We start from the raw sequence: 26,090 nt of genomic DNA, 5'->3' as shown, positions 1-26,090 counted from the left end.
ACTTAGGATTTTCAGCTGCATTTCATGAGTAAAATTAATACTTTTGAAGAAGGTTGAATGGGTTGTAAAAAAAAAAAAAGCAGACTGGAAGAGGAGATGGCCCATGAGACTAAAATTATCTTCCATAATGAGAGCCAGAAACACCTTTATAAGCTTTTGTTACTAGAAACAAAGAAAATGTTTCTGTCCCTCTCCCCTGATATGGGGAGAGCTTGACTTTGTGACAAGTCTGTTTATCAAGAAGACATATACTACCCTGAATGTCCTGCTGTTGTGATTCCACTGCTTCTTCCCTCACATTAATGTGAAGTTATGGATCTGCCTGACACATGTCCAGGTTTTGCGAAGTAAGCAATAAAAGTAGCAGATCTCCATCACACTAGAAAATATAATTTACTAGTTTCCATGGGTGGAGAGGAAGAAAATATTATTATGAAAATATTTCTGAGCAAAACTGGTACATATAATTTCCAAATCCTAGATATAAAGAGAGTATATATCAAGCTCTCTTACTTATGACTGTGAACAGGATACTTATGTAGATAGAGCTAACGGCATTTGATTGTCAAAAAGAAAGAGAGTATGGGTGCAATGTATGTCCTCTTTGCCTTCTTTTCTCTTTATTATGATATTGGCATTAAAAAATTAAATTTTTAAACCTACTATTCTGATTATACATTAAAATGGGAGAAGATAGGTTGGTAATTGAGATTGAAATATATGGTAATGTATTTCAATTTAGGGCTTTGTGATTTTGTTTCAGTGCGATGGTGGCAGGGCATACATAACCTATGGTTCTTGTATTTCATGTTGGCATTTTAGTACATTGTAATTAAAGTTTTTTATAAATATTTATATGTTTGCGCAAAAAGGCAGGTAATTGGTCCCATTTGTTTGTCAAATGTTTTACAATTGATGTTTTTCATGAGTGTGAATGTTTACAGCTATGTTTGGAAGACTGCAGTGACATATTAATGTGCAGAAGTTTATTCTCAACATATCACTTTTCTCTTTAATTCCTCTAAAAAGACCCACTCCATCAATTTGTCTGTTCCTTTTCATTCAACTTCTCTTTTGTCCAACTTTGTCATTTACAGAGGCTATTACATAGTTATTGTGCCTTTGAAGAGGTCTCGTGGAAAGTTTATCAAACCATGGGAGAGTCCAGATGAAATGGAGTTAGATGAGGTACTGTATACGGCTTGGGGTTTTTTCTTCTCCTTTATTAAAGAAGCAATCTTTCTACTTTTAGGTAATTAACTCACCAGTTTTAAAAGTTTTGTCAGGATACTTTATATTTATATTTGTGTTTGCCTGTGGAGACTAAAACTGAAATTCAGATTACTTAAGTGAGAAGATAGTAAAGACATTAAGTTGAAATAAAGAGCACAGTGTCTTATATTTTGACACTAATATTTTATTCTTTTTCTATTGTAAAGACTGATGCAAAAGTGCAGGAGGTGAAATGACTTGTCAGCAAAAGCTTAATCACCAACAATATGAACTGTAATAAAGGTCTGGTTCATTAGAGGGGTGTTTACTAAGTTTGTAACAAATGCTAAATTGCAATTTGCACCTCAGTTTAACATTTGACCTTCTAGTGGTGTTTTTACACCATTGTTATATACTGTAATACTTCTAGTGAGACATAACGTCCATTCCACCCACAGTTTGTGATCAGAAATAAATGCATGAACAAGGAAGGAAAGAGCAACATAGTGTCATCGTCTGAAACTGTAAATGACCTTAATCCAAGGGGAGGAATTACTTTCATTTAGAAACAATCCCAGCAATGCTAGAAATCAATTCAGTATATTATTGATATAGCAATAATTCCAGGAAATACAATATTTACCCCCATTTTCTGTTTCACTAAAGGACAATATAGCTCATGCAAACTTGTCCTTCTTCTTTCAATCTGTAAATCTGTAATAATGCTACTTTTTGTGATTGTAAAAATCTTTCAAGCGCCCCTTATGACAGACTTCTACAAAAAACAGGTGGTGGTGTTATTATTGTTCTCATTGTATCTGGCCAAGATTTCAGATAACATTCAAATGCTGTGGTACTTCGTATGTGTAATATGTCTGCAATTCAAAGGCCAGAATCAGGTTTTTTCACTCCTGATAGAGTGTTCTTTTGACTCCATTTATTTTTCTATTTTATTTTTCTATTTTGTCCATTTATTTTTCTATTTTGTCTTGGTGGATTCAAGAGATTTATGTTACAGAGATAACCTCACCATATACTTCTCCATAACACAGTTACTGGGAAGTGTTGATCACCTGTGAGCAAGCATAAATGTTCTTTTCTCTCCAGCCATTGACAAAATGGATATAAATTTCAAATTTTGCCCCAAAATATAGGGAAAACAAAGATCTTCACCAAACTAACAGTGTTGTAGAAAGAGTTCAAAATATAAATGGAATTATTTCAGTCCTTGTCACAACAACAGGTAAATCCTTAATCAGAATATTAAAAACAACTGTTCAGAGGAAGGCATGATGGCTAACTGATTCACCCCTATGTTTCTTCTTGACCAGTTTCATTTATGTGATCATCTCTCTTCGTTCAATTGCAGCAATAGCTCACTTTGATCTATTAACTTCTTCCCTTTAAAAGAACTTGGATTGTAAATGCCATCAGCTCATGATCATAGTCATAGGTGACATCAAATACAGTTAAACAGTAAAACTCTGACAGCCACATCCATACAGTAATGGAAACTGATTGAGTATTACCACCCACTTTTAACATCCAAAGGCTGTAGTCACATTCAGCAGCATTAATAGGTTAAAGGATAGATGCCAGATGACATTGAACTTTCTGGCGATTAAATTCTATGGTTCCTGCTGATTCTCATAACAAAGTGTCATTTTAATCATCCTGCAAGTTGTGTTGCCTTAGTTGGTATAACAGATTGATAAAGAACATTTATTAATTCAGAAATATTTGCGTCAGGATGGGTTGTTTCCCACTTCTATTGATATAATTGATACCACATTGTAGAATTAATGATGGAAGAAATAAGATAAGCATTGACTGGAAAATGAAGTTATTTCTGATAAAGAACTAAACCCTTTGATATATCTTTTACAATTGCCACCAATACATATAGCAAGAGCTGAGCAGGGAAAAACATTAAAAGCAGGCAGCAACTGCATATCATGCTAACTCATTCAGGTTCTATTACTTAAAAGACTGGTTTGCTTCCAGCTTTGGAAAGTATGCCTTTTATCAAGTGTGCTATTCCTGAAGAGTTTGTGAACACAGTGCCACAATAAATACATTTGGAAAAAAATAATAACAACACCAACACACACACACACACACACACAAAAAACAGCCAAAAAAGCCAACAACAACAATAAAAAAAAACCCAACTAAACAAAAAAAGAACAACAACAAAAAAAAAAAGAACAAAAAACCCCAACAAACCAAAAAATAAAAAACCACACCACCCCCCCTTCAAAAAAACCACTACTCTCTGAGCAAATAGTTCCTGATGATCAAGTGAGGATACTTGTACATATTTATATTTTTCGTATGGTCTCAGATATGTGTCTGGTATCAGAATTGGTTGGGTAATAGATATTTCAAAGAACTATGTTCCAAATAGTTTTCATAGATTGTCAGAAGGAAAGTTTTTGCTAATAAGGCAGCTCTTGAGTACAACTCCATTACATAACTGAGCAGTCCAAAAAGACTCTCCAGCCTTATTGTAGTTACCTAATCTTCCTGCTCCTTGAACCTCAGCTCTGAAAAAAACTAAGATAGTTTCAAAATAGCAGATAATGAACTAGATGTTTGGTATCTGAAAAAAAAAAATTAGAGATACAGTCCTTTTTACTAACTCAAAATTTCTTTTTTTTTATTATCATGAAGTTTAATGACTTTAAATAGACACATCATGCAAATAAATGAAAAGAAAAAGAAATTATGATTTGCAGTAAGTATTACCTACTAGGATTACTTTAGATCTGTAAGCAGTAAAATCTGAATAAAGATTGCCATGTTAAGTCTTAAATGAATTCAGTAATTTTATCTGTGTATAGTTTACAATAGGAGATAGATGAACAAGTAATGATATTTGGCAACAACCCCATTTCCATAAGAAACATTAATGAGGCTGGAGGTTCACCTGAGGTCTACTCAGTCATGTGTAACCAATGTTACAGACAAAGTTTTTATCTACACACAAAGACACCTAAGTTAACTGGCCTTAGGTGATGTATAACCACCTTTGAAAAGTTTCACTAATTTTGTCTCAGGCTAACTAACTTTTAGCATTCATAGCCAGAACTCAGTTCCTGGTCACTCTAATACTGTACTTCATCATTCCATTTTCTTCCAATATATATGTTTTCTGTTACTATTTCAAATGCAAGAAATTATCAAGATCAAACATTTTTCTTTGCCTCTCAATCTTAATTAATTTTGATTGCTGTACTCCTACCATACTTTGACATTTTGAGTTATTTATAATCTAAATTGTAAATACACTGTAATCTGGAAACATATGATAAAGAACAATGAATTTAATTGAGGCAGACACACAACTTTAATTCCAGTGGAAGTGGTGCATGGAAGTATCAGTTACCCTCGGGGATAGCACAAGCCGTACACATCTACTAGAGCTGTTGTGTTTGTGGCTCCTGACTTTAAGCTAGCCTGCACTGTTACTACCCCAACACTTAGCTTCATGTTTTGGCAGACTTCCAGATAGCCAATGCTCAGCCCTCTGCATAGCCATTGTTATAAAATGTGGCATCATACAGAGATAAACTTTTCATAGTGCTTCACTCAGCAGATCCTATAAGGGCTGATCTAACCTGGAACAAACTTCGATTATTCTCTGCCTCATGTTCTGCATTTAGTAACTCTTCCCAGGGCATAGGAAGCTACCAACAGATGTGAGAGTCACCTTCAATAAAGTAACTAAATAGAAATCTCTTCAATATTACGGTTCTCTGCTGCCCTCATTTTTATACGACGCAAATAGACTCTAGCTGCTCATTAAACTGTTTAGGAAGAATGAAAGAGAAATATGGACTGCTGATTGCAATAGTGTCCTTGAGTAATGAATAATGATTTCTAGTCTCAAATTATGGCCAGTTCTTTTTTTGCTCAGGGGATCCATTGCACTGTACCAGCTTTTGTGTCATGGCATTGAAATTGATAGAGGTAAATGGATGTAAAATCTCCGCAGCAGGGCACAGACACAGCATTAGAGCTGGAAAGCAGTTTACTGCATAGGTGTTTGAAGGTATAACATCCAAATGCCCTCAATGTTAAGGAAGCCTGGATTCAAGAGGCACAACTTGCTTTCATATGTATCTGTAACCTTAAATTTAGTCAGTGAGAAGGGCTATCAAATTATTCAGTACTAAAAGCTCCTTTCTGAGTAGCAGAGTGAATATTAGGTTGCTTTACATGCATTGTTAATTGTGTAATTGCAAAATACAAGATACCGTGAAGGGAGACAAAAAGATGTGGTCGCTAAGATGTGGCCTAAATAAAGAGTGCATTGAAGATGGTGAAGGGCCTTGAGGGGAAGCCATATGTGGAGTGGCTGAGATCACTTGGTTTATTCAGCCTGGAGGAGACTGAGGAGAGACTCCATTGCAGTTGCAGCTTCCTTGCGAGGGGAGGTGGAGGGGCAGACACAGATCTCTTCACTCGGTGGTGACCAGAGACAGGACCCAAGGGAATGCTCTGAAGTTCTGTTAGGGGAGGTTTAGGATGGATGTTAGGAAAAGAATCTTCACCCAAAGGGTGGTTGGGCACCGAAACAGCTCCCCAGGGAAGTGGTCACAGCACCAGCCCGACAGAGTTCAGTGCTCTCAGGCACAGGGAATGATTCTTGGGAATGTCCTGTGCAGAGCCAGGACTTGGATTTATTGATTCTTGAGGGTGTCTTCCAACTCAGCATATTCTGTGATTCCATGATTCTGTGGAAAGCTTCCCTGACTTTGAAATTAATATATATAGTTAAGATTGGATTTTAGTATCTCACTCCAGAGATTTGTCTCCTTCTTCTCTAGAAATGAATTTTGTGCTAATCTGCTGTATTAAAAGTATTAGTGTGCTGAAAAGACTAAACTACTTAGAAAAATTTGTGATTTAACTAAAAGTTTCATAATCAAAAAACAAAGGGAATCACAAAGAGACCTTAGAAGTCATAATTTATCACACAGGAGAAATTCAGACTCCTTGTAGTCAAATCAGACTAATTTTTGTGGAATACCAGTATATGTAAAGCAAAAAAAGGTATTGAAGAAGCATTTGTCTGATTTAATAAGTAATTCATCAACAGATTATACCAGCTGAGATTAAGTTCCTTTATTAGTAAGTGTATGTTTTCCAAGTTTGAGCCTGGCATCTAATCTTGTACTGATGTAAATTTTAGTTTTGTTTATCAGAAGAAGTGATTCAGTCACCGTTCCTGGAGGTATTTGAAATGATGTGTAATTTTGGCGATTAGGGACATGGTTTAAGAGTGGACATGGCAGTGTTAGATTAACGGCTGGAGTCAGTCTTAGAGGTCCTTTCCAATGTAATTGATTTTATAATTCTATTCTATGACTCAATATAGAGATAGATGATAGATAGATAGATAATATGTAATATGTTATGCGTATTTGTATGTCCCCAGAGAAAATATATTGTTTTCTTATCCTCTCCCAACCTGCTCCTAGACACAAAAGTATCTAAAAGTTGTTTTATATTTGTAGTCTGAGCGCTGCAATTGCCTGCTAGTATCTTATCCTGACAAGAATGTCAAGAATTTGGAAGATTTTGCAATTGATTTAGTGATACTGATATATCCCATGAAATGTGGATAAATTGTTTTTCTGTAGTTCCTGGTCATGCATTAGATTTTCTCATTACACTGTCAATAAGTTACGTTAAAATTGTTTACAGTTATCTTTCTGTTCATGTTTGCTCTCTCTCTCCCCCCTCCTCTCTTTTCCCTTCCTTCATTTTAAAGCTGCTTAAGGAGATAGCCAGGAAACGCAGAAGCATTCGTCTTGGGAGGGAAGTTGAATTAAAGCCATATATTGCAGCTCACTTTGAAGTTCTTCCTACGGAATTCACATTGGGGGATAAGAAGCATTATGGTGGATTTGAGAATAAGCAACTGCAGAGTGGTCAAGAATACGTCTTTTTTGTATTGGCTGTAATGGAGCACTCAGAATCTGTAAGTTAGTTAATGTTTTTCAATATCTAAATTACCTTACACAATCATGGAAGCATTTTTTCAATGCTTTTTCCACTTCCCTAAAGCTTTATTTTAATATTAGATGTCAGAGCATCTTTAAAGTGAGTGCTCCCTTACTCAATGCCCATTAATTCCTTGTTCTGTTTGCACCTTTGTGTATTGCTTCAGTGTATAACTGAAAACTGAGTTACCTTTCATTGGCTGTATCACAATCCTTTGAAAATTACATTGTGTATTATTTTTGACCATGGACACAGCTTCTGAGACATGATCTTTACAGCAGCATCCTTCTCTATGTATTTAAAAGAATTTAAAAACTGTCTTTTGATGCTACCATTGAATAACAGTATGCAATATACAGGGTTCTTGGAAAGATCCATTGAACTAGAGACATGCACAGCTACCCTCTTTAGTTATAGTCATTCCATAACAATTTTATCTGTAAATTGTTAGAAAGTTAGAAAATAATTCAATAGTAGGGAAAATTCCTAAAGAAAATAAAAACTAAAAAATGAGCTGTCAGTTCTCTTTACCCAATTCATTTTGTAGTCACATCCCTTTATGCATGAATTAACCTAATGCATGTAATGTATTAAAAAAGAAAAAAAAAGGACAGATGTAAGACTTTTGAAAGATGCAATACACATTAGCATTTTAACATACAGCGTGTAATACAGTATGTTTCTAATTTGTAACTTAACCTGACAGGTACATTTGCAGATTCAATCACTTGAAACTCCAACACCAATAATCTGAATTCTAGTCAAATACTTGCAGTGTATAATGCTGCAATTGCTTTCTTGGTGTCAATGGAATGTGCCTACTTAAGCGCAATGAGGAGGTAGTTCCACTTTGAATACTTTTAGACACATAGCTTCATTTGAAAATAAAGTGCCTCTTGCAAGCTCTAACATAAATCAAAAGTTCTCTTTTCACTTTTTGACATGGGCTACATAGACAGATAATTCTGAAGGTGTTGCATCAGAAAGATTCAGATTGGAGAAGGTAGACAGCTTTTTACTATAAATTAAAGAGGCCATAAATCTGTGTGGCATAAATTGCCTCTACTAAAATGGATCTTTTCAATATAAAGTGCAGCTTCTTGTGCTTTTTATATTAATTAAGGAATAAATTGCCTAAATGTATTGTTTTGTTAGAAATCAGGATGAAAAAGCAGGAAGAAATAGGTTTGTAAACTGACAAATATAGCAAAATGTGTATAGGGTCCTACTTTTGATAGACTTCAAAAAGCATTACTGAGCTTAGGCTACCAATAAGACACTTCAGCATGCCATCTGAAACATTTATGTGCTTGAATAGCATGAGGTAGCCATAGATTGTGAAGAATTCTTTAAGGGTGTGTGAGATTCAGCTTTCAATGACTTTGAATGCTCCAGTGTATCAGCTCCCACATATATAGCTGATTTTCTTCTAGGACTACAGGTTCTACAGATGTAACTTGAAAGGGACATTTTTCTTGATATTCAGACGTTACATTTTATAAAAGGCTACTTATTCAGAGAGCACAAAATTTCTCTCTTGATTGGTAGAATAGAGAGCTTGAATTAAAAAAGGTCATGGGAAGGTCTGAATTTGTTTAACTTAGTAAAATGGGAGCTGGAGAGCTATGATTAAAATCTATAAATATGTTAAGAATGTCATCAAGAGGAAGGAAAAAATAAGATAAAATTTTAAAATAATAAATGAGTTTAAATTTTTCATTAATACAAGATGGTTTAAAATTGAAAGTGAAATCCTATTTATTGAAGAAAAGGTAGTAAGTGTTTATACTGTTACCTTCAATATCCCTCTATGTCTTTTTCCAGGCATTTTTGCCATCCACTCCAAAGGAAGAGGGGAAATACAAAGAGTTTCTTCTTGTAGCAATGAACCTTTTTTTATTTCTTTAGAGTACTAAACCTGAGGGAAAAAAAAATCAGTTTACTTGGGTGGCTCAGGAATGGAATGTGAAGACTCCCCAGTTTCCATACAATGATCATAGACGTAAAACATAGGGAGGTTTTGGTGCCAGATGCCAGGTGTACTAAAATTCTATAATATAACTGGAGATTGTTGGCATGTGTGCTAGCTCAGTAACACTAAGTGTCTCAGCTTTGCCAGTCTTAATCCTGTCTCAAACCCAGACACTGTCATAGCCCAGAGCCCAAAACAGGGCCAAATGAAGTGTAAAAAAACGTCTCCTTTGATAACACTTGTCCTGGCTTAGGGCATCTTTCAGAATTTGGTGCAAACATAAATGGAAGCTAATCTCTTCTCCCAGTTATCTTATTCTGTCTTAGCTGACATTTCTGATCTACCATGGAATCAAGTTTTTAAGCCTTTTGCAAGATTTGTAGTTCAAATCCTAGTTTAATGCTGATGGAGACACACTAGCACAAACAAGAAATATGTACAAACAATTTTGCACTTCTGACTTTACTATAATTTAGACTTCTTAAAATGATCCAGTTTCAGCAGGCTGACTCTTCAGCCTCTCCAGTCTGTAATTTTAACTCTGCACTCAGCCACAGATGAAACATCTCAGGTCAGACAAGAATAAAAAAGAATTCTCTTTATCACGGGTTTTATCCTAGGCCAGCTGGCTTTACATCATGTAGTAAACCAAAGATTTTCAACAACCTCCGTTTGTTCATAATTTTAGTTTAATCCTTATGAAACACTGAATGTTTAGCTTCCCTTAATATTCCACAATGGATTCTCCCATTTTTCAGTCTTAAATTTGAGTTGCCTCCACCTTGTGTAGGTATAGTCTATCAGTTTTTGACTCATCAAAATGCACAGTATATCGTTGCAAGGTACTCTTCAAGGAACCTCCTACATTCAGTCCCCTTTATTTTTATCTATAGCAGTCTTGTTATGTCTCAAGTACCCTTCCATATTGCGCAGGAAGAAAGTGTTAAGCCAGTATGAAACTAAAACAAAACCCAAAAATTGGTAACTGGTGGGCTATAATTCTCAGTGTCCTATTCAGTTTTTCATTCTCTGCTGAGGTTGCAGAGTGTTCTGTGAGGACTGTGCTATATGATTTGTCCGCAGGTCATTTTAATATGTGGAAGACAAAATAAAGATTATAATAACAACACACTGTTCAATTTGCAAGTTTGTTTATTTCCTTCAAAAAAAATAACATTTCCAGTTTGCTGTGTTCATTGCATCATTACCTTCTATACATTTATTTTAGATATGGGACAGTTAACATATTAATGCATTGCTTTCTGATTAAGAACTCTTTTTGTTTCTACAGACCATGTATGCAACAAGCCCATATTCAGATCCTGTTGTGTCAATGGATCTTGATCCCCAACCAATTACAGATGAGGAAGAAGGCTTGATTTGGGTTGTTGGACCAGTTCTTGCAGTGGTGTTTATCATCTGTATTGTTATTGCTATACTTCTTTATAAAAGGTAGGTTTACCTTTTAGTTTTCTTGCAAAGTATGTCACATACCCTCTATATTGGTCTTTTGTAGATATGCCATTTCCCCTCTATATTGGTCACTTTGTAGTACTTGTTCCACACTGTATTTTTGCATTCCAATATTAACTGTCGTTGCTTTGGTACATTTTGAAATTTATTAATGGCTTCCAGGATGCTGCAGAAATTTTTGACTGAAAGTTTTCAATAATTACAGGTATATGAGTACGTTTTTATGCTGATTATACTATATTAACACTATTGCATTTAAATGTTTTTTCCACTTTGCATACATTTGTATGCAAAGATACATTTGTATGCGAAGAAAGTAAATAAGTGCTTGCACATAAATATGTATGGAATTGGCACATTTGACTTTTTAGAACTTGTTTATAGATGTATAATAGTAATGCATTAGGGGTTACATTCAGCTTGTTGCTAAATGTGATTTTCATCTCCACTCAAGTAATTTGAATTTCAACTTTTGACAGCTGGCCTCAATTTGGCAATGTATCTATATGAATTTGGAGCTCTGATCTGAGAGATTAAAGAGATATCAAATAGCTGTTTTCTACTAATCTTGCAATAAGATCAAATTTCACTCATTCTTCTTTCACTCTCTATGACACAGATTTAGTTTTGCTATTACACAAAGGACTTCCCTTTGCCTTACAACATACTCAGTGAATATGATGCCATAATTTATATGTAGCAGCCTTTTACAGTGTAAATGAGTTAACATGGGTCAAGATACTAAACCAAAACCAAAGAATAAAACTCAAAAAGTTTATTTTTAATCTTTGTATTTCATTCCTAGTACATTTTTTAAATATATTGATAAAGTAGATTAGAGGAATATTACAAAGATGCTGCCAATTTCTGAGGAGGGGGTACACTAAGGATAATTTTATAAAATGAAGTATGTCTTCTAAAACCAATGGCTATGATGCTATTACCTGCATATAAATACTTAAATCTGAGTCTGTATGCTCTTCCTACATTTGGTGTCTCTGGTCAAATACCTCTTAAGTTTCATTAAGAGAATTCTTCAGGTTTTGGAAAGAATTCTCTGTTTGGCAGTCAATAACCACTCCAGAATTACCTTCACCTTTGGATTCCAAATAGATATGCACTTATAGAATGGTTTCAGGGCTAGAATCATACAGCATTTGTTGCTTGCAGATACCATGTCTCCTGAATGTTTCTGGTAGTTCACAGTGTCTCAGCCAATCAAATTAGTTACCAACTCTGTTTTTGTTAGTCATGTCAAAAACTGGTCATTGGAGATGTGCTAAAAGTGAAATACTCCTTCCTTCTAATTATTTTAAAAGTAAATCTTCTCCCATACTACAAAAGAAATCTGAATAGTATATTAAGCAGATGCGCAACTACTTTGAGAATTACTGATTACATTTATGTAACTAAAATAACAATCTTCTAATCTATTACCAAAAAAAAAAAAAAGGGAATATTCCTCATATGAGCAGGTAAAATTTGCTCATCAGTAGTGTGAAGAGGTTGTCATTTGCTGAGAATGGGGGACATGTTTTCCATCTGTTATTTACTACTTGTACTGGAACTGTTTGGGCAACTGTCCATATGTATTTATTTATTTTTCTATTTTCAGCTGTTTACTCTAATTTGTTAAACTGCACTGATTTGGCAAATTACCTCCAAGAAATTATGACTGCAGTTTTATCAGTCTGTGGTCCTCTATGAGCTTTTATTTCTGTAAAAATATAGTATATAATTGGATATTTTTTCCAAGAGTAGGTAACCTGAATGCAAGTTTACTGCTAGATTTTGATAGATTTGCTGACTGTAGAAGAGCAGTGACAAGACAGTTGGGATATTTAACATATTGCTTCAGAAAAACAGTGAAGTTTAATTTGTGAGTTAAATAGACCTAATGTGGCTACAGGAGTTGGATGGAATATATTATTGAAACAGGCAAACAAGTAATTTTTGTGGATACAGAAAATTTTAGAAGTATATTTCTAGACTATATTGGGGTATAAGTGCAACAAGTATGATAGTGAGAAAAGAAAATGAAGGTAGAGGTCATCAGTCTAGTTATGAACATATATGCAAAAAAATTACAGATGATTTTGTTAAAGAATGTGCAGTGCAAAGAGGATGACCAGTAAATGACTGTGTCTTCTGAAGTGCAAAGAGTAGTAACTCAAATAAAGGTCAACTATGTTTAATTCCCTTTGTCCATAGAAACCTTTTTGATCAGACTTGGACCACTAAGCTCATGATTTATAATACTACTTATACATTTAATTACAATCACAGAGAAATTACGACTGCAGTTTCCAAAAGAATAATTTTATGGGGAGAAGCCTTCCCCTTCTTTAAAACAGGCATTATTAGATAGTGTGGATAAGTTTCATGGGTTGGTTTGAAGTATATTAAACTGTTCCAAAGACAAGGAATGCATGTTTGAACTCCTTATTATTTGTTGTTAGGCTGTAAAAAGGTTATTGCCTCTGCATTTACTTTTCTTAAAATCTGAAAGCAAAGATATTTAATGGAGAAGTTTTTGGATCATATATTGGAATATAGCCAAAAGGTCATTGCAGCTTAGTAAGAAACAGGAATAGATGAGAATAATACTGAAGGGTACCTTTTCTTGTCATTGGTTTAATAGTCAACACAGATGAGGCCAATTATGGAACCAAATTCCACATTTATTTTATGGAATTTTACCATATTCCATATTCTATACCAATTCTGCATGCTCCTGTGTGCAGAAGAATCCACCAATTCACAGAATCAAAGAGCCATACCTCTGGAGTGGGTTGTATCTCAGCCCTGCTCAGAGCATGGTCACCTGCAGCAGTTTGCTGAGTGGAAAAGTCTTGTATAGCTAAGAATGAAAACACAATGACCTTTTAGGGCAACTTGTTCTCATATTCAACTATCCTCACAGTAAAAACTATTTTTTTCCTGAGTTACAGTTGACTGTGTCTTGGCAAATGGAACTGACTTGTCTATCAACCAGTTCAGTGTTCTCTGTCCTTGCAGCAGCGAAACCACCCTGCAGTCATAGTAAACATGACACCTATTTTGTTGCAGATCTTTCCATCTATTAAACTTTATAAACAATCAAATCAATAGATTCAAGTAAATTCAAGTAAAAAGCTTGCTTCCTTTTTGGCCATTTTCTTGTTGACAAGAAAATAAATCTTTTCTTTGTTCAGAGATGGAGTATCTTATTCAGCACAGTAAGATTTGTATCCAAAATCTCAAACAAAAGCAAACCTAGAGAGAGAGACAGATAGATAGATAGATGATAGATAGATAGATAGATAGATAGATAGATAGATAGATAGATAGATAGATAGATATAGATAGATAGATAGATAGATAGTGTAAGTCCTCGAGGAAATGCCTAACCATTAGGAGGTCTGCTTGAGTCACTGTTGACATATATTTTATGTGTTTGATACATGTTCAATTGCATAGGATTAGGTTGATTAGGAACTTACTTAGTGAATGTTAAAGAGCTCTAGAAATTGTGTGGTGTTTCTCAGAAATTAACAAACTAGAGAGAAAAGTGATTGTCCCCATGATGCATCCTGTCATCTCATTCTCAGCTTTTGGGTGCATTTTTCTTTTTTTTTTTTTTTTTTAACAAATTAATTTATGTGGATATTCCTTGCAGTTTTTAAGAAATCACAAATTCCCTAATTTCAGTTTTCCACTGATGAAGAGCAAAAGGTTCCTCATTCTAGATTTTTCAATTTCTAAGGAAGTTAAAGCCATCTTGACAGACTTTGTATTGTTTGCTTTTATAAAGTTCAGCTTTTTGATTTGGTTCAGAAGACTGTAGCCTAAACCTAAATCTTTTGAACATAGTAACTCCAGCACTCTGAATCATAGCATTTTAGATTAGTTTGGGTTGAAAAGGACCTTTAAAGGTCATCTAGTCCAACCCCCTACCATAAGCAGGGACATTTTCATCTAGGTCAGATTTCTCAGAGCCCCATCCACAGGCCTTGAAAGTATCCAGGGACAGGGCATCCACCACCTCTCTGGAGAATCAAATTAAATAGTGCTTCATAGCCTTAATCATAAAAAAAATTCTTTCTTCTGGCTAGTCTGAATCTACCCTCTTTCACTTTAAAATCATTACCCCTTTTCCTGTCATTAGGGGCTCTTCTATAAAAGCCTGTCTCCATCTCTTACAAGAAAGTCCCTTTAAGTACCGGAAGGATGCAAGAGAGTCTTCCAAAGCCTTCTCTAGTCAGGCTGAACAATCCCAGTTCTCTCAGCCCTTCCTGTTCCATCTCCCTGATCATCTTTTTGACCCTTTTCTGGATCTACTCCAACAGATCCTTGTCTTTTTTTACTGATGATCCCAATACTGGATGCAGCACTCCAGATGGGGTTTCACCAATGTGGAGTATAGAGGCAGAATCACTTCCTTTGAATGCTGGCCCCCTGCTGAATCTTGAGCTATAAGAAGAAATATGCTTCCGAGAGAAAAAAACCCAGATGTTAAAAATATTTTTAAAAGCACAGAAATGCAAAGCAGGAAAATGGGAAATCTTAAGTAATGATGAAAAATTTTAAAGACTTACTCATAATGTGTGTGTAATGTGGTCATTGCAGAGTACAAGCTATTAAAATGTTTGTAGAACCCCTGTTTATTATGATCAACACAGAGAAAGATAAACACAGTAGTTATAGTGCCTATGTATAATAGAACACATTGGTGAGAGATAAAAAAAATATTTTTCCTGTTTACCTAAACTTTATAGATCATAGATCACTACAGGTCTATACAGATCATGGTAGACCTCTAGTACATGGCATTCATTCTAAATCTAAAAAGGTGTGTGATATTTCATTGGAAAAAGATTTATGAGTCCCTCTCTTTCCAGGATACTGTCAAAAATTTCTTGCTATTTTATTACCTGGTTTGGTAAAATAATTTTAGAAATTTTCATTAGTGCTGGTCTTATGTGTCTCATATATTAAACCTTGTTCATCACTTCATTTTTTCTTCCTCTTCTCCCTTTTTCTCCTTCCCATTCTGCCCTCCACTTTCATTTTTCCTCTCTTCCTTCCTCTCATCTCTATTCTCTCTAGAAAGTAAGAGGGAGCTACAACTCAGTGAGAAGTAATTTTTCAATGTAATGTTAACATTACTTTCATGGCTCAATTTAAACACCCATTCTCCATTGTCTCACTGGTTAAATTCTGAAGTCTCATTTCTTGGCAGATAGAGGTGTATTTTTCAACAGAAGATTCACTTTGGACATGACCTTGGGTCCTCCATTTATTCTATGATTTCCAAGCATTGAATATTTTGATGAGCTATCATAGCTTAATTTTGTTTCCTTACATGTCTTTACTGCAAATCAAAATTTCTTGTATCTCCTGTTTTCATGATTATTCTCTGTGCTGCTGGTCAACTAACATTTCACCTTTTCTTCCCTCCTTGCTGCATTAAAATGGAGCAGTAAACCTGACAGGTGAGAAGTGAAAAATAATCACTCTTCATTTAATACAGAAAAGGAGAAAAAAGAAAAAAAAGCCATCATGATAATGATCTAAGACAAAGCATCTGTCAGTCTTAAGTGAATGTAGGCAGTAATCTGTCAATGAGGGCAAGTGCAAGATTTGCTGTGTTATTTACAGCACTGAAAAGTAATGTAATACAAGCAGCAAATTTTCACTGAGGTTTTTTTGTGTCTCTGTGGGCTTAATTTTCAAGTGATAGCAGAGCTCAACAATGCTTATATGATTTTATTTGTGTTTTAGTGCTGTGCAAGCATTGGTTGTACACAATAATCAAAGTTCTTGAAGGAGTCCATGGTTGTAGTTGAGGCATTAGCTAGTCTGAATCTTTGTAATGTCCCATATATGTACACTCAACACTGAGATACAGTTCTACCAGTGACAATGATACAGTGATATAATTTTTCCTTTCTGGAATTTTTTTCCCCACCTATCTCAGAAACACTGCATAATCTGGAAGAATTGAGACGACTTCTACAGCCTGGAAAGATTAAAAAAAACCAGAATGTTCCTCCAATTAATAATTCATAATAAACCATTCTGTTATTCTATAAGTACTGAAAATATTCAGATACATGATTGGAAGAGATTTTAGTGGTTTTATTAGATTAATATGAAATTGCAGCCTGGTACTAACTTCCAAGTTGAAAAAAATTTAAATGAAGCTTGTCCCTGGACAGTTCCAGAAACTTAAGGAGACTTACAACTCCTAGACTTAAAGAGAAGGAAGTACAGGGTAAAAGACTTTTTGAAAGCTATATCACACATCTTCAGTAAGAAGAAAGAGCACAAGGGCCAAGTGCTACTGTGAAAGGAGTTTGCAATAGTCAAAATCAAAAGTAAGGAACCTCAAATGAGTTTATATGTACTAATTTTGTTTTAAGACTAAAAACAGAATAATCAGATTTAAATTTTTATTGCTTCACTAAAGAGAAGTTAATACATATGTTAAGGTATGTGCTGGAGAACAGTTTGAGTGTTTTTACAGTAAAACTTTTTCTTTTTTCAGTAAAACCATAGGACTAGTGACTTTCAAAAATTCAGGCAATGATGTTTGACTTTTTTTCATAACTTTTGAAATCTCAGTGTATGTCACCTGGTCTTCATAATTTCAAAAGCAGCAAGAAATTGACTGGAGTAATAACAGATTTATCACTGTGAGTCAATGAGGAAAAAAAAAGTGTTATGTTAAAGTAAATATTGGGCACCTGGAAAACATTCTGCTATCATTACCCTTAAAATAATCTCAGTTCTGCTTTCACAACAGAACTCTTCCTCTGTTTGCTTCTTCATTTTATGTTACATAAAAAATATCCACCACATTGTGTTTTCATTCAGGACCCACAGATAACTTGTGAAGAAAGATTCCACTTTCTGTTTAAAAATGCAGAGTGGTAGCTACTCTTCATGTGACAGAGTTCTCCATGTTTTACATCAGATACATACAGATAACAAAAGTCAGTTTTAGCAAAAATGTCAGTGAGAGCACACATGGATTCTGCTTCTCTCTAGAGAAAGGGAAACATAGGCAACTTTCATTCTCTTTTATCTCTTTAATTCTGTCTGGTTTTTTTTCTTATTTTCCTTCCTTTGCAGTGAAAGCATTAATTTGATAAAAATATTCATACAGATCTAAGCCTTGAATATATGTAGACCTGATAAGACATATGAAGATTGCCTATTTCAGCTCTTATAGAGATGAGAGGAAACAGAGCAAATTCTTACATCCTAGAAAGTGAAAAGGATAGATGTCTTCTTAATTGGTGTCTTCTGTACTGTTCTTTCTCCTATTAAAAATACCTAAAGAATGCAAATAATTTTTTTATAGCAATGCAGAGCTATGTGTCTAGGATAAGAAATATTTAATCACAGTAACTTGGGGTGGTCTAGCTCAAGATTTTGCTGCTTTTTTATGAAGGTATAAAAGTATAAGGTATAGCTAGGTAGCATGAAAAATCGGAGAATCATCTGAATTTTTATAGGCTTAATGTTATAAAAGCAAAGTATTAGGATGACCAGAAGGATGTTCTGGAAGAGCAATTTAGGGCAGAATGCAGCTATTTTCTCTCTAACCATTTTACCATTGCAAATTATAGGTGTCCTACCCACCACTCATAGTTATATTATCTTTGCACTGCATCAAATACTTTTTCAGAAATAAATATCTTGCCTTTAGAATGTAATGCCAAACATTCAGGCACCTTTGTGAAGCTAACATGTCTATCTATCTTCTGTTTATGTGTATTCACCTTCTCCATGCAGGAAGAGAGCTGAATCTGATTCTAGGAAGAGCAGCATACCCAACAGCAAGGAGGTTCCCTCTCACCATCCCACAGATCCAGTGGAGCTGCGACGCCTTAACTTTCAAACTCCGGGTAAGAGACAATAATAATTCATTGAGACCTCTGTGATCACAGCTGATTACTGATGCTATTACTGAAAAGAAACACAGATTGTTTGGAAATATGTATTTTGATTGAGGGTTTGGGGGGTGTTTTTTTGGTTTTTGCTGCAAAATATATTTCTTCATTAGCTTTTGAAATAATTAAGTAATTTCTTTATTTAAAAAAAAGCCTGCTTGAAAAAAAATTTGAAGTTTTGTAAAAAAAGCCCAAAGACGCATTTGCTGTATAGGTGTGCTTTATCTGCTAAAATTCCAACTTAAACCTAACAACGCTAGAAAATGTTACTGGGAAATGTACATTCCTCTGTTTATTAATGATATTTTATGGACGCTTCTTTGAAAATAAGCTTCTCTTTTATCTACTGCATTATCAGGTAATATATTAACATCATTGTGAGTTCCACTGGTTTGCAAATGTACAATACAGAAAGGCAATTCATAACTGGATAAATGGTCTTGATGTTGAAAATAAGGCTGTATGTTCTGGTCAGGGAGGATATAATTATGTCAATAGTTTGAGGTCAGAAGGAACACACTCTCAAATAATTTAATTTTTTTCATTAATCACTGTTTTATTAAAGCTGATAGTAAAAAAGCACAAACAGAGAAATATTTAAAATAGTATTTTTACCACTTTTGCAGAAGTCAACTTTTACTTAAATTGGCTTTGTTTTGATTAAGTTATGCCCCAGTAGACTTGTTTTCTACTGCAATATATTTGCATGGAGTCTGATGCTAATTAGATGTTAAATCTTCCTGAGCCTCATGTTTTTGTCAAGCTTACTATATTAAGTAAAAAAGGTAGTGAATTCAAGTTCATAAAAGCAGGTAATTAAGTGCTTGAGAAGCTGAGAATTAGCTGCTGAAGTTGACACGATAAATACCATTAAAGGGTTAAATAAACATGCAAATCTCGTTCCTGATCTTCTAAATAATGACTCTGTTGAGATGATATTGCCCCAGAAGGAGTGTGTCTGCAGAGCAGTGAATGTGGCTAAAGACCCACACTTCATGCACATGGCAGAAGTAGAAAGGGAACAGTCTGGAGGCTTGAGTTTTGCTCCAGCCTTGCTTTTTCAGTCTGTTCCAGTACACTGCTCCTAGCAGCTGGGGCAAATCAGGTGTGTTTCAGGAACACATCTTCTAATTTAATTTCATCTTAGTGTGGGAATCTTGTTGACATGCTCTGGGACCTGTCTAGCATAGGAACTTAAATACAGTAAATGCAAATAATTGAAAGGTTTTATTCAGTGTCCTTCTAAGGCTACAATTTCAGTGGCAGCTCATTGTTTCTGGGTGAAGTTTTTATCTGTTACTCAGCACTTTTGTAAAAACTTTAAAGAGTTTTACAGTGAAAGAAATATACATGCAAATCTTTGAAACATGAAAAGAAAAAATACTGTTCTTGAAGTCTAGTTTATGCCTAAAAGAAGAAATCATTTGTATACAGATGCATCATGGATAGAGTAAATGGCTTACTAGAATGGCAGAATTCTTTTGTTTGGAAAAGATCTCTAAAATCATTAACTCCAACCATTAAGCAAGCCAAGAACTTTATGTTCAACAATAAACCATGTCCTGAAGTGTGACACCCACATGTTTTCTGAGCATTCCAGCGCCAGTGATTCCACCACTTTCTTGGGAAGACTGTTCTGATAACTCACGATCCTACCATCATGAAGAATTTTTTCCTAATATCTAATCTGAGCCTCCCCAGCATACCTTGAGGCCATTTCCTCTTCCTTATATCACTTGTTAACTTGGATAAAGAGATTGCCCCCACCTGGTTTCTTTCAGGCAGTTGTAGGGAGCATAGAGTCTCCTCTCAGCCTCCTTTTCTCTAGGCTAAACACTCCCAGCTCCCTCAGCTGCTTATCATAGGTCTTAGGGTCCAGACCCTTCCCCAGGTCCTTTGCCTATCTCCAGACATGCTTCAGCACCTCAATGTCTTTCTTGAAGTGAGGGCCCCAGAACTGGACACAGGATTTGATGTGTGGCCTGACCAGTGCTGAGTACAGGGGGACAATCCCCGCCCTGGTCCTGCTGGCCACACAGTTGCTGACAGAAGCCAGGATGAGCCAGATGCTCAATGACCTTCCCCAGCATCAAGGCCAGGTTGACAGGCCTGTAGTTTCCTGGATCATCCTTCTTGCCCATCTTGTGGATGGATGTCCTGTTTGGAAACCTCTAGTCAACAGGAACATCCCCAGTTAGGCAGGACTGCTGATGAGGGAAGGAGGCTCAGTGAGTACTTTGATCAACACCCTTGATACCCTTAGGTGTATCCCCTCCAGTCTCACGCAGTTGAGCATGTCTAAGTGGTGTAGCAGGTTGCTGACCATTTTTTTCCGGGATCAGGGAGACTAAATTCTGTTTCCCCTCATTGCCTTCCAGCTCAGGGGGCTGAATACCCACACAACAGTTGATATGCTATTAAAAATTTAGGCAAAGAAGGCATTAATTTCCTCAGCCTTTACCTCATCAATTGTCACTATAGTTCCCTCTTCATCCAATAAATAATGGAATAATAACTAGATAGATAAGCCTAATTTTCTGCACTCCATTTATTTAGATGCAAAATCTTACCTATTTATTTAGTATTCATCATAATTAAAATGAAACATGAGGGAAAAAAACCCCGCTGCCAAGTGCTAATATGTAAAATTAATTTATTGTAATTAATTTTTAATTTACATTGAGAAAGTAAACTTATTAAGAAATGGCAGAATTTGTGGCACTTGTAGACACAGTAATTCCACGTCATTGATCTGAAGAGAGCTGAAGAGGATTTAAGGCATACTTTTTCTTGCAGGGCTATAGTTTATCTGTGAAGTTTGCAGTTTTCTGTGAAGCTATTTGAGCAGAACATCTGTGATCTGTTTCTACTAGGAACTCCTTTGCTATAATCCTTTTCACAGACTGGAGTATTACCATTATTATTAAAAATACAATACATCAAATTATATTCTTTTTCCTTATTATTGTACCTCTTAAGGTCCCCAGACACAGGTCAGGCCATTGTACTACTCAGCCAAATGTCGAAGGAGAAAAATCTAACCCCAGTAAATTTGTCTTACTTTGTTACACTGTTAACTTACTCTGTTAAAATGTTCTTAACATGTAAACAATCATAGTGAAATCAAGCTACAGTTCTTTTGTTAGTAAAAGCAGAATTTCACTTAAATTAACTTCAATTAGGGCTACTATGTCATTAAAATCTGAATAAATTAAACTTCAATGTTTAGTTCCTACGGGAATATTTATCCATCTCCCAACCACCAACACATCATCAAATAATATGCAATTTTTTTTTCATGAAAATAGAGAAACTACAGAAAGGCTATACATTCAGGATATCAGCTTTGTTGGGTTTGTTGTTTTTCACTTTCAAATATATAGGTTTTATTTTCTACAAGGTAGCAGAACTAGATGGGAGGTACTGCAAAGGAGGTAACTGAGGGGAGGGGATAGGGCTGATGTGGTTATGTGTTGGGTTCCTTTTACTGAGAAATCTGCTATTGCCCTCACAAAATGAGGCATTTCTCAACATTGCCTACAGATAAAACAAAGGACAGAGTGGTGAATATACTATCAGTACAAGTGCATCAAGGTTGATTATTTGGCATAGTTGCTATTCTAATGATTTATTTCTTTAGATTATGAAAGCATCCACAGTTTGCTTGGAGCTTTCCAGGCAGACCAACTGCTTCCAGTGGGAGAGGAAAACAATTTTGAATGAATCCATAATGTACAGAAGTGTTAGAGAAAAAAATTCTAAATCACATTGGCATATCTGGACTGGCAGTTTTTACTTGGAGAGGTGAATGAAACACTTCTACAAAATTATGGATTGTCATAAACTTTAGTAGTTTAAAAGATTTCTAAACAGCCACATTCCAAAAATCCTATCATATATTTTCTATAAGGAAAGACCTGATTGGATACAGATATCAAAATCATTTGAAACCTAAGTCCTTGGGATAAATTTGAATTTCTAACCACAATTTTTAATTACTTACTATGCAGAAAATTAGGTATTGATTCTTGACACAAAATATGAGAAAGCAACATTTTATCTTTGGTGATATTTAAACAATCATTTTGGTACAAATATGTTGTACTTGTCATAAAATTTTCAATTCTGCATGAGGATGTTATAAAATTTCACAGTATAAACTACCAGCGCAGGAAATATATTGCTTTCCTTTCACTTTTTATTGTCTACATTCTTCAATAACGTAAAGAGATCTAAAGGGCTCTAACCTAAAGAATTTCCTATCTTACCTTGTTCAGAAAGGATCAAATTTATTTCTGGCTTCCCTCCTCATTGAATGAAGTAACTCCATAGATAAATTTCACACTTTGCCTTGACATTTGGAATATCCCACAGTTCTGTATCTGAGACCAAGATCCCAGGTCCATGTGTGTTATCCAAAAATGTGTATGTGTTAGATAAGCCCATATGCCAGTGAGTGGGTCACAGCCGTGCCAAGTTCTGTTTGACTAAACATGAAAATACCCAATCTCTCAGTAGGATTTCATTTTTAAGTCTGTTATTCTTCCATAACTGGAATAGCTGAAGAAAGTCTGTCACATTCTTACCTTTCTACAAGTTGCCTATGAAACACAGAATTAAAATCATTAACCTCATGCACAGATTTTAGAGGTCTCTATGCCACATGGGAGAGTTAAGGTAAAGAAGGGGTAATAATTAAGCCTCACAAAAGGTTTCATCAAATATGGCAGCCAGGTTGTGCAGAAGAAAATTAACTGAAATTAAGTAGCTTGAGTGGGTTCTGGAAGATCCAAGGCTCAGGCAGACTTCAATCTGACAATCAGCCAGAGAAATAAATTGAATCATGCCTCAAAAGTGACTGATTTTTTTATCCCCATTTAACTATAAAATGTGTCACACTTAAAAGTAATTTTTGTAATTGGGTGCCAATTAAACAATTATCTCATTATATCTTATGAACTAAATAAGATGCTTTTAAATACAAGAAAAATAAATAGAGTTATAACAGCTCTAAATTAAAGACCTTTCTTTTTTTAATTAGATAAGTGCTCACTTATTCCCTGAGTTGCTAAGGAATTTCCACAAACTTATTTCCATGATAAAGCAGAAAAAGCATAAAACATGTTCAGAGGAAAGGGGTGCAAACAAAAAAAAGGTGGAAAAAATGATGTCTGGATTTAGTTACCTGCTTTGCACTACAGCAGGATTTTTTTTTGCACAGTTTATCCACTCAACATCTGTTTATGAGAATTGTGACAATGTTGAAGTACTGTGCTTTGTCTCCATGGCAGAAACAGACTGAAATGCTTTCTCATAGTGAGCCATCATACATATAGCTCTTCTTATGCACTTATCACATGGAGTATTTAGGCACCTAAGAGAGGTACAGCTTCTGATGCAAACAGCGCTTCTCTGATATCCCATTTTGCTTTGAAACCTGGAGGAACCCAGAATCTGCTTAGCTAGATGAAGTTGAAAAGTCTTCTCTTCACAGAAGTTATCCCTTTTTTCCCCTCTGGATTTTAGACCATAGATTTTGGAACATCGTATTGTATTTGACATTTTTATATCAGGATCTGAAAATTAGGTTTCGCCTATTCTCACTATGGGTGACTTTTATACATCACTCAGAGGTGGTGCTTCTGCTATGAGGCTGTGGAACCTGCAGTGCTTCTTGTTAAAGCTCAGTCTTTGTTTCAGAAAAAGATAAAATATTTTCATTCCAGGATAATTGATCAAGTTTTGAGGAACATAAAATATTCTTGAATAAAATGGGCATAATTTTGCAATATTATATATGCATTTGCAATTTTTTTAGAATAGCTGTTGCAGAATGATATATTTCTCCAGAGATTGTCCTGTAAATTTGTCTTTGTAATTTCATGCTCTGGCCTAGCTCTGGCCTAGCTCTGGCTCTGTGAAAATGAAATTTTAGAGTAACAGTAATTTTCATGTACTAAAGGCATTCTTGTCAAGTTTTCATGAATGCTGAATTCCTACTGAATAAAGGTCATCCTTACATTTTTCCGTTTTCCATGTCAGAATTTAAAGTAGGTATTTTTTCCTATCTTTTTGATAAGGATAAGTCTCCACAACCACTGTTACTTATTACTTCCTTTTTCTATAAAGGGATATCTTAAGCAGCATAGATTCGCATGTAGAAGAGTGTTCTGTAAATTACCAAATAAAAATGAGACATTTGTAAAGTCACAGACAATTAATTCAATGTGGACCTAATGTACCACTCGTTTCCTAAAGAAATTTCTGTGACAATTGTGTGTCACATTTACACTTCATGTAGATTATAGTCTGTATCCTAGCAGATTTGCTCTTTAATTTCTAACTTTGTTCTTGTTTATTTTGGGTATGTGAACCTACAGTTCCAAATTGGTAAATAAATGTATGTGTCATAAATGTTTCAAAAAGCCTTTATCATAAAACCCTGACAACAAACAAAATCCTAATTTAATGCACTAATGACAAGCCTAAAACATCCACTTGATTAGCTGTGATAAGGAAATATAATTAACAGGTTTAATGTCTGTTAATATGCAGATGATTTCTGACCTTGCTCTCTTAGTTTTTTCCTTGAAATTGTAGCAGAAATAGTATTTCATGTTCCTTAGTCATGTATTTACCACAGATTAACCAGAGGATAATTCTACACTGTAATCAAACCATACATTGTTATTTAATTAATGCAAAGGGATTACTACTAGGCTGCATAAGATCAATTACATTTGGCAATCTTCTACCAAAACTGGTTATAAAAAATTTTAATGGGTACAATTTCAACCGTGTTTTGCATGTGGTGGTTTTGGGGGTTTTCTTTTCTTTGAGTTTTCAGGTGTTTTCATCTCTTTTTTTTAAGAAAAAAAGAGATACCATATTTAAAGGAGAATTTGAAAGCATGTTTCAGCATGGTATTTCTTTTGACTTTTTAGCATGTCCCAGGACCTGTTGTAATTTAGCTGTGTTTCGTCTTTAAGTTTTTGTGTTGTCATGACATATGTTGATTGGTGTGGGAGTGTGCCATCAAATAAGTGTATTTTCTTATTTGTAACCACAAAAAGAAGTGAGTTTAACTGTATTTTAACTGGGATCTTTTGAGTCAAGTTCTACACCTGCTCAATTGAAGCCTCATGCTTTTGCATGAGGTGTGATGACATCTTAGGATGTTTATTCATAGCATATTCTGTTATGATTCACAGACTGTTTACATAACAAAAGCCCTCCAGCAATTCTTTTAAAAAATAACTACTTCTATCAGTAGAGCCCATTTTATGTATTTAAAGTATGAAAATAGAAAAAATGCAATTACTGCATAAGTTAACTGCCAAATATTATTTGAGGAAAGTTATTCAAAGTGTAATTGCTGAAAATGAGATGTAGAGGAAGGGTTTAAATGCAGTTAAAATTTGTCAGTTTCTGAAATTGTAAGTAGTTCCTCTTTTTGCCTTAGAAAAATTTACCTCCAAATT

At 34.9% G+C, this 26,090-nt stretch overlaps 1 protein-coding gene across 1 annotated transcript in view; it reads left to right on the top strand.

Annotated features, from left to right (window-relative positions):
* The window catches only part of PTPRD (protein tyrosine phosphatase receptor type D), a 452,720-nt gene that overhangs the window by 346,736 nt on the left and 79,894 nt on the right, over positions 1-26,090 (top strand). The window contains 4 exon segments of the mRNA XM_031060787.1: positions 1,098-1,188; positions 6,992-7,201; positions 10,488-10,648; positions 18,452-18,564. Coding sequence (XP_030916647.1) covers positions 1,098-1,188; positions 6,992-7,201; positions 10,488-10,648; positions 18,452-18,564 — 575 coding nt within the window.

This window comes from Geospiza fortis, unplaced genomic scaffold, assembly GCF_000277835.1.
Source record: "Geospiza fortis unplaced genomic scaffold, GeoFor_1.0 scaffold491, whole genome shotgun sequence".
Classification (NCBI taxonomy): Eukaryota; Metazoa; Chordata; class Aves; order Passeriformes; family Thraupidae; genus Geospiza; species Geospiza fortis.
The sequence above is the reverse complement of the archived record's forward strand: the minus strand, read 5'-3'. Positions and strand labels throughout refer to the sequence as shown.